The sequence below is a fragment of the Peromyscus maniculatus genome, chromosome 22, assembly GCF_049852395.1.
Source record: "Peromyscus maniculatus bairdii isolate BWxNUB_F1_BW_parent chromosome 22, HU_Pman_BW_mat_3.1, whole genome shotgun sequence".
In the NCBI taxonomy this organism is placed as follows: Eukaryota; Metazoa; Chordata; class Mammalia; order Rodentia; family Cricetidae; genus Peromyscus; species Peromyscus maniculatus.
This window is the reverse complement of record NC_134873.1, coordinates 36309738-36319339: the sequence shown is the minus strand read 5'-3', so window position 1 is coordinate 36319339 and position 9602 is coordinate 36309738. Positions and strand designations below refer to the sequence as shown.

Here is a 9602-nt window from a genome sequence, read left to right as displayed (position 1 = left end):
AAGCCACGCTGATTTTTGTCATGGCTGTGTTCACTCAGGCATGTTCATACGACTGTCCTTTATTCCCAGTGGTCACTGTTTGAGAGGTGGTTCTGCCAAGACAGTCACTATACCCAGCGGGTCCTCTCTTCTGTCCCATCAGTCTGTTGGTTCACCCCAGGGCTGTACAGCAGCTTGAGGAGTAGGCTAGCATGGCTGGCCCTTGAGGGTTGAGGTATAAGGCCAGTCACAGCCGATAAGGGGCTGCTGACACACTGGGGTAGATGCTCAGCCATGTCCTGACACCCACTGTGAGGCTGGCAGTGGCTTCCTAAGCGTCTCTGACCCAGCCACCTCAGCCGTGAGAACTTACTACAAAGGAGCATTCTGGGATCCCTACACTCAAACTATCAGTTCAGAAACCCTAGGGACTAGAGCTGGAGAGATGGCTCAGTGGTTAAGAGCATTTGATACTCTGCAGGAGACTGAGCTTGGTTCCAGCACCCACATGGCAGCTCACAACATTGTGTATCTCCAGTTCCAGGGGATCTGATACCCTCATTCTGGCTTCTGTAGGCACCACCAGTGCAGGCTCATTGTGAGAACCTCTGGGCAGGCCCTCTGAACATCCGATGATGACCTGTCATGGCCACTTTACCATGAAAATGGTGCAATCCAGAATCTTAACACTGGGTAAATGTGTTAAATGGTTAAGTATTCAAGACCTTTTAACTACTTGGCAAGAAGAGGTTTTCAATGCTTGCATCCGGGTCTTTCTGCTCCACATCCCAGGGTGACTAGGCTTAGGATAGGGTAGTGGCAAAGTACTGTGCATTCTCCGGAAGCCCAGGCACTCTCAGTGAGGGATGAGGGCCTTTAGGGAGGTGCCGTGGTGAATGTCCTTATGGACAAAATGTCCCACAGATACAGCAGCACGTCCGGTGTGACCCCCAGGAAAGTTTCCCATCCAGAGCAGAGTGGGTTTCATGTGACTCTTGTATCCAAACTCCATAGTTATCTTAGAGAGATGTAAACACTCACTGGATGTGGGCCAGTCATGTTCTGGCCGGGAATGGGATGGTCTGTGGGGTCAGAGCTCCCAGGCAAGTGGCTCTAACCCTGGGCCTGTGCCGTCAGGGCAGAGAAGAGGAAAGCAGTGGAGGAGTGGCCAGTGTTTCCTTTTGTGACTCCAGGGTAAGCTTAGAACACAAAAGTTCTAACTCACAATCTACTCAACATAGGCAAGTTAAATTACCACTGTTTTTGAAATGGGGAGTATTTTGTTGGCACTGTTTTAAAAGCCCTCAGGATGGGATGGGGAAATAGAGCAGTTGACAGAGCATCTGCCTGGTATGTGCAGGGTCCTGAGTTCAAGCCCCAGTACCAGGGGTAGGGCTGAAGATTTGGAAGTGGTGGCTCATGTTATTCCAGCACTAAGAGGCCTCAGCAGGAGGATTGCTTCCAGTTTGAGGCTAGCCTGAGCTATGGAATATATTGGGGAAAAAAAAAGTCTTCTAGCAGGGTGTGGTGGAGCATGACTTTAATTCCAGCACTTGGGAAGCAGAGGCAAGCAGATCTCTGAGTCTGAAGCTAGCTTGGTCTATACAGTGAGTTCCAGAACATCCAAAGCTACACAGAGAAACTGTCTTGAACCCTCCTCCCTCCCCCGCAGAAAAGGTTCTTATGCTTTCTGGGCCCCCTGGCACCTTGAGGCAGGAGGGGGTATCTGACAGTTTGCTTGGGCAGGTTTTAGGAGGGACTCTTGGGCTTGCTCTGTGTACTTCTGTGAACTTTAGAGATGTGAACAGAGTCATTTCTATTAAGATTGAGGACAGTTTGAGCTACATGAGACCCTGTCTCAGAAACAACAACAACAAAAAAAGTTAAGCTTTATTTGGAGGTGATTATAAATTTGCATACAGTTGTAGAAAATAATTCAGAGAGCTTTCCTGAACCCAATCTTCCCTGTGGAAAGTCTGGCACAGTACTACAACCCAGATTCCAACATGAGCAGGCCAACTCATATCACTGCTGAGACACAGTGCTCTGGCCAACCACTGATCTGTCCTTGATTTTTACAGTTTTACCACTTTATTTATTTATTTATTTATTTATTTATTTATTTATTTATTTATTTATTTATTTATTGTTGTCGTTTTGGAGACAGAGTTTCTCTGTGTAGCCCTGGCTGTTCTGGAACTCTCTCTGTAGACCTGGTTGGCCTTGAACTCAGATCTGCCTGTCTCTGGAATTAGAAGTATGTGCCACCACCACCAGGCTAGTTTTATCACTTTAAGACTGTTATATGAATGGGATGAGAGGGCAATATGGCGGTAACATCATTCACCCCAGTGATCATGAAGTTGGTTTGGCTGATCTGGCTTCCTCCCTCATGGATCCATGCATCTATCCTGAAGCTGCATGTCAGCAGGAGACCTTCCCTGATGGAGGAGGACTGCTGTTCCTTTGAGGGTCTTTGAGTGGCTGTGCTGAACCTCCAAGCAGGCTCCTAATAGTATTTTATAGATGGAACAGTGGGTAACTCACGGAGTCTGTTTTGTCACTGCACAGAACTCTTGACCATCTCTCCAAGTTGCTGTGTGGTAATATCTTGTATTACTGTGTGTCTGTAAACAGGTGCTTGTGTGTGCAGAGATTCATGTCAGGTGTCTTCTGTCTCCCTCACTATCCACCTTGGTTTTTTTTTTGTTTTTATTTTTGTTTATTGTTTATTTGTTTGTTTTTGTTGCTGTTGTTGATTTATTTGATTTGGGACACAATCTCACTATGTACTCCTGGCTGGCCTGGAACTTGCTACATAGTGCAAGCCGCCTTCTAACTCACAGCAATCCTCCTGCTTCAGTCTTCAGAGTGCAGATTGCTGGTATGCACCACCATGTTCAGCATATGTACTTAGGAGAAAAAGAAGAGAGAGGAAAACAGGAAAGAAAACCAAAAACTGGACAGAATGTTTGGGGTGGGGGTTGGCTAGCATCTCCAGGCACCCCAGCCTGGCGGCAGGGGCTGTGTTCCCACACTCCTCAGGGCCCTGCAGGACAGCTGATGGTTTCAGGCAGGAAGCTCTTAACAGATAAGGCAGCAGCCTCCAGCAGATCCGCTGGGCTGTCTGACAGGCACGGGTTCCCTCTGAGTTGGACTGCAGCTGGTCTCTGTAAATAAGCAGCCATGAGGCTCCTTGGAGCAGTATCTCTGCTAGCCGGGGACCGTCAGGACAGCACTTTCGCCTAGTGTGCATCCAGGTAGGCGATGCTGCCCCAGGAAACTGGGCCAGGATTGGACAGGCGTCGAGGCATGGACAGGAGGGCAAATTTCCAAACAGGGCTGGAGGGTAGACTCGGGCTTTGGAATTTGGCAAGGTGGGACACAGTCTCAGATCCAAACATCCTGGAGTTGGTCCATAAGCCAGACACTACAGCTTCAGAGTTTGTTTAGCTCCATAGTTAGTGGAGGAATCTTTGAGAAGCCCAAAGAGGCAAATTCTGGTCAATCAGTTGAGACATGATGTAATTGCAGGCATTTGGGTTAGTGCCCAGAGGTTTGAATGAACACTTCTAACTCCAACGGGGGAGAAACGTACCCCAGACTCCTGCTGAGCAGCGTTTATGGGGTGACGGCTGAGCAAGCCCTGTTCAGAGACCTACAGCTCAAAGGCACGCTCAGCAGTGGATCTCAGGTGGAGGGCAGTGGCAGGGAGGGCGGGAGGGACATTGCCCTCAGGGGGGGGCATCTACCAGCCGGCATCCAGTCTCCCAACATTGGGAAGGGGAGCATCTCGAAAGGGCAGTTGCTTGTGCCCGGACACCAGGCTTCGGGACCGGCTGTTGTGTTGGAGTGGCTCCGGGTGAGGGCTCCCAAATGGTTACGTTTGAAGGCCACTGCACGGCATAATGGGGCTCAGTTTGAGGAGTAACCCTGCCTGGGAGAGCAGAGCTCGGAACCTCCACGTTTAGTGTCATCCCCAATTTTGAGACATCTGTGCCAGAGAAGAAAGAGAACAGACAGATCTCTCCTCACCATGGTGTTGGTAAGATCCTCTCTGAAGCCTCGTGGTGGGGGTGGGTCACTCTAGGACAGAGGAGGCTTCCAAATGGTGGGGCTGTTTCCAGCAGACAGTTCCGAGTCTGTGAGATCCAGGGATCCTCGGTGGGTGTTTAACGGACGTGTCAACTTGTGTGTTTGGCAGCACGATTCATGTTTCCCCCTGACCTGCTCCCAGTTCATTCTTACGTGTTTCTTTTGTGAATTCCACATTTAAACTCTCCCCCAGAAAGCTGTCTCTTTGATGGAAGTGGGTGGGGCCTTAGTCTTTGGGCCCTGGCTGAGAGATAAGGATGTTGTTTTTAAAAAGATTTCAGGATTGCTGCATCGTCTCCGTTTATAAAACCAAATTCCTTTCCTGAGCGGCAACTGCCCAGGACACAGACTAGCTTCCTGGTGGGCATGGCGCCTCCCCGTGTGCCCACCACCTCCCCGTGTGTCCACCACCTCCCCATGTGTCCACCTGCCCTGTTCTGGAGCAGGTCTGGGGCAGGAATCAACTGGAGGACAGTGCCCTACCACATCCACTAGCTCAGATGAAAACTGACAGGAAAGACACACAGGCAGGAGAGTCAGTGAGAGAGTAGATGATGGACGGATGAGGAGCCAGCCCTGAAATGTTCTGCATTTCTGCTCTCCCTACTGGCCTGCTGTGGCCTGACCTTTGTAAAGCCACACTTAAGGCTTTCACAGGAGAGAAAGTGATGAGTGTCCTGCTGGACACCTGCTGTCTCTGGAGGAGCAATTTTGTTGTTGTTTTTTCTGAAACAGGGTCTCTCTGTGTAGCCCTGGCTGTCCTGAAACTCACTCTGTAGACCAGGCTGGCCTCGAACTCACAGAGATCCACCTGCCTCTGCCTCCTGTGCCACCACCATCTGGCAATGTTTGTTTCTGTGGGATACATTACTGTGCCCTCTTGGGAGCTCCCAAGAAACACCTGAACAGTTTTTAATCCAGCAAATTGGGTGCAGCAAAAAGTATTTTCTCCCCCACCAAAACCCTTTTCCTTAAAAAAATATTATTATTTTGAATTTTTGGGATAGGGTATTATTATGTAGCCTTGACTGGTCTCAAACTCGCAGGAATCCTCTCTGCCTCCCACGTATTTGGATTAAAACCATGGGCCTCCATATCCAGCCTTTTAAATCATTTAAAAACTATGTATATGTGTCTGTGTCTGTCTGTGTGAGTGTGTGCAGGTGCCAGTGGAGACCAGAGGCCTCAGATCTTCCTAGAGATGGAATCGTAGGCAGTTGTGAGCATGTGAGTGCTGGGGAACAAACCCAGGTCCTCTGGAAGAGCAGTATGTGTTCTTTTTTTCTTTTTTATTGCCTGTATGTTTGTCTGTGTGAGGGTGTCAAATCCTGGAGTGACAGACAGTTGTTAGCTGCCATGTGGGTGCTGGGAATTGAACCCAGGTCCTCTGGAAGAGCAGTCGGTGTTCTTAACCACTGAGCCATCTCCAGCCCCGCAGTATGTGTTCCTAACCATTGAGCCACCTCTTTAATGCCCTCTGCAACTCTCCTTTTTTGTTTGATGAAGGGGAATCTTACTATGTAGCCCTGGCTAGCTGCTGGGCCTGGAACTCACTGCTGGAGCCCAGGCTGGCCTTGACCTCATGAACTTCATCATTCTGCCTCCCAAAGTGCTGGGATGACAGGTGTGCATCACCATACATGGTCTCGTGTTCCAGAAGATGGAACCAAACACTTGCTGCTTAGGTTTAACAGCTGAGTGTGGAGAGTGAAGAGCACTGTGGGGGAGCACGCTCACCCACAGGTTTTACAGTTCCCTGTTTCTTAAATTGCTGGAAATTTCAGGAAAACGACAGCAGAGCAATCATCCAAGCGTGACGAGAGTTCCGTGTAAGCTTAGCATCACATTTCTCATACATTTATGAACCTGTCCATGCATAAGTAACTCTTAAAAATGAGAAGCCGGGAGTCTAAACAACGCCCCCAGCATGCAAATCCCTGCTGAAGCCTAGATACCCAGGCCTCACTGGAGAGTGCTTAGGTTCGCTGATTCCTGTCCATGGTGATTTTCCGTGTGTGTGTGTGTGTGTGTGTGTGTGTGTGTGTGTGTGTGTGTGTATGTGTGTGTCTGTATATGTGTGTCTGTGTGTATCTGTGTGTCTGTGTGTCTGTATGTGTGTGTATGTGTGTGTCTGTGTGTGTGTATGTGTGTGTGTGTCTGTGTGTGTCTGTGTCTGTGTGTATGTGTCTCTGTGTGTGTGTGTCTGTATGTATATGTCTGTGTGTCTATGTGTGTGTGTGTCTGTGTGTATGTGTCTGTGTCTGTGTGTCTATGTGTGTGTGTGTCTGTGTGTATCTGTGTGTCTATGTGTGTATGTGTGTGTGTGTGTCTGTGTGTCTGTGTCTGTGTGTATGTATCTGTGTGTGTGTGTGTCTGTATGTATGTGTGTGTGTGTCTGTGTGTGTGTCTGTGTGTATGTGTCTGTGTGTCTGTGTGTGTGTCTGTGTGTATGTGTCTGTGTCTGTGTCTGTGTCTGTGTGTCTATGTGTGTGTGTCTGTGTGTCATGTGTTCCTTCCTCTGCTCCCATTCCTGATTTTTGCAGTCTGCCTTGATTTGTTTTTCTTCTTAATAAAAGCAGAAACTTGGTGGGACCACGGTGCTTTCCCAGCCCACCATTTCTCCTAAGCCCTTCTTCCGCATGTGATCAAGGTCTCTCTGCTGTTGTCTGCTCACGGTTTTTGATCATTCGACTATTTCAGGAGTGGGCACCTCATTAATTAGCTTCCCCTCTCTCCCCCCACCCTGCAAGCATGGATGTACATTCAGAGGACTGGCAACCTTGTCAATCGCCAACAGCTCAGAGCCCAGAGACCTAGAGTGTGGGAGGGCGGGGAGTGTGAGCTGGGCCTCAGACCCCAACCTCCTAAGGACAGACCAGTGTTGAGGTCAGCAGAGTCCATGCTCTGCAGGCTCAAGACTTGGTCTTCGTGGTTTGAGCTATGCAGGGTGTCTTCAGATGATGGAGTTGGCTTTCCATTTTATACCTCTGGACTTCCAGCAAAGTCCTAAGGTCAAGGTCAGTGAGTCAATCCTCTTGGTTTATACCCTCAGTGCTATGCCCTTCAATCCTGTGCTCCCTCATCCTTGAGTCCCCTTTGCTTAGGTGGGAAGTCAACATCTAGTGTCAGCAAACCGTTCTTCTCTTGTCTCTTGTGGGTACTTGAGCTGAAAGAGGAGTTTCAGATGGCTTCCCTTCACACAGCGGGGACAGTAGATTCTGATCACCAGATGCACCTTTCTGTTGTCGGACATGATAGAGGCAGTATGTCTGGACATCGTGACTTCGCCACACATTTTGAGGAGAATCCTTCCCTGGAAGCAAGTGTAGCAGGGGCTTGGTACTGCTCCAGTGAGTGTCAGCACAGCCAGATAGTGGGTCTGCAGACTATAAAGGCTCCTGGGACATGGTCTGTGCCCTCACTCTCCGGACTTCTCTGTGGAGAGACTCAACAGGATGATCTCACTGGCTGGGTATGTGGGTCCCTCGCCTCTGAGGGCTAGATGGCTGGAGTCAGGGAGGGATGCAGTGTCTTGATCTTTGAGTTGGGCAAGTTAAACCATTGCTCCTCCACCCAGGTTCACAGGCTTCTTTGACTGTCAACTATAGCCCCTCCCCCTCCCCCATGCCTGCTCTCAGTAACCCCAGCACTGTTCTCCAGGGCCTGTAGCTGGCCATTCCCTCGAATTTCCATAGAATCAGTGAAAACCAATCAGCCTTGCCTCCACAACACATCCCAGCTGCTCCTCTCTTCTCCGCCTCTGCCATGGTGTCCTCACAACTTCTCACTACTGCACACCGAGGTCTCCTCTGTCTGATCTCTTCACCTCCTTTCTTTTTGTTGCTGTTGTTTTATTTTTTTTTTGGGACAGGGTCTCACTATGTAGCTCTGGCTGGTCTGGAACTAACTTTATAGACCAGGCTGGTCTCGGGCTCATGCCTGCCTCTACCTCTCAAGTGCTGGGATTAAAGGCGTGAGCCACCACTGCCCGGCCTTCACTTCCATTCTTATTCCAATAAATATAGTCTCCAAGAAGAGCCAAGTGGCCCTCTTATAAAGCCATGCCCTGATCAAAAGCCTCCACCTTGCTTTGCGGGGAACCCCCGTCCCCCGCGCCCCCCCCCCCCACATAAGGTTTCCCAGTGGCACTAGACCTGAGCCTTCACTCTGTTCAGGGCTTTTTCTCCTCTGTGCTCACCAGGCCAGGCAACTTCTCCCCACTCCCCAAGCTCCGTTCAAGAGGCTATGCTGAGTGTTGCTTCACCAGGGAGGCCATCCCTGACAGGTCTCTAGATTGCAGCTGCATGACCAGGTCATCTTGCCCTGCCTCTCCTGCCAGGGGAAGATCACTCTTCTCTGCTGCTTCCGGGATTATCTGTCCATCCTTTTGTCTTTTTTAAAAAAGTTTTTTTTTTTTTTTATTTTGGTATGTGCGCATGCCTGCCTGTGTGTGTGGATGCGCACCAGGGGTGTACAGTGCCCACAGAAGCTGGAAGAGGGCACTGGGTCCCACTGGAACCGGGATTACAGGTAGTTGTGCGCCACCACGGGGGTCCTGAGAACTAAACCCACATCCCCTGCAAGTGCAGCAAATACTCTTAACCACTGGACCGTCTCTCCCGTCCTTGGCTGTCTTCTTTGACTGGAGTTTAGTTCTTTAGTTCTTTCTCCACCCTCGGAACCTGGAACTGTGCCTGGCAGAAGGTTGGCATCTGGAAATATTGCTGAGGAGTTGACTGACCCAGCTTATAGGTGCCAGGAAGCATCAGAGGCCTTCTGAGGTGAATAGTTGTGTAGTTGTTGCTATAATTGTTATTGTGTGGTTCTGATGCCCCAAGGGGAACCCCCTACCGCAGCTTTCAGGCCCGGCTTTCCTTCTTGCTTTTTATATATCTTTCTCCCTTTCTTCTTGCCACTACTGTTGGCCTTTCTTATTTCCTCTCTCCCTTCTCTGCTTTCAAGCCATCTAGTGTGGATCTCTGTTTGTACAGGGCTATCCCCTCTCAGACATGCTCCAAGCTCTGCAGGAGGGTCATGTCTTGCATAGGGGCCTTTGTCTTCTTGGAGCCTGAGTCTCTGCCATTAGGATGAGTTGAGCCTCCTGGGCTGGCCTTGTACTCAGCAAGGCTGGACAGTGCAAGTGACCTTCAGCAAAGGCTTAGGGAAAGCATTCCGGGCACACATGGTGCCCTAGCTGCCGGGAAACTTCAGAGACTCTCAGTGGAGGTTGGTAATTGGTATGTAAGCGAGCCAGCGAGAGAGGGGAGTCCACGAGTGTGGCCTGCTGTTCGCAAAGCCCTGTCTGTGTCAGATCCTGTCACTGTTTATGCCTTCCTCCTTCCAGGAGTCAGCGTCCTGCCTGCACTCATGATGACGAGGGACCTGGCTCTTGCAGGCATGCTGATTAGCCTGGCTTTCCTGTCACTGCTACCATCTGGATGTCCTCAGCAGACCACAGAGGACGCCTGCTCTGTGCAGATTCTTGTCCCCGGCCTCAAAGGTAATGGCTCTTCTGCCGCTCTGGTCAT

At 50.0% G+C, this 9602-nt stretch overlaps 1 protein-coding gene across 4 annotated transcripts in view; it reads left to right on the top strand.

Annotated features, from left to right (window-relative positions):
- The first annotated feature begins 1150 nt into the window (after nt 1-1150).
- Nucleotides 1151-9602, top strand: part of Colec11 (collectin subfamily member 11) — a 34614-nt gene continuing 26162 nt past the window's right edge. Inside the window, exons 1-2 of one of the 4 annotated variants that reach the window (XM_042267111.2) lie at nt 1151-1173; nt 9419-9574. In XM_042267111.2, coding sequence (XP_042123045.1) covers nt 9442-9574 — 133 coding nt within the window. In that variant the 5' untranslated portion in view covers nt 1151-1173; nt 9419-9441. Of the gene's footprint in view, nt 1174-3076; nt 3240-3810; nt 4025-9418; nt 9575-9602 lie in introns of those variants that run through there. The other 3 variants (XM_006989794.4, XM_006989795.4, XM_042267110.2) reach the window with 3 other exon arrangements.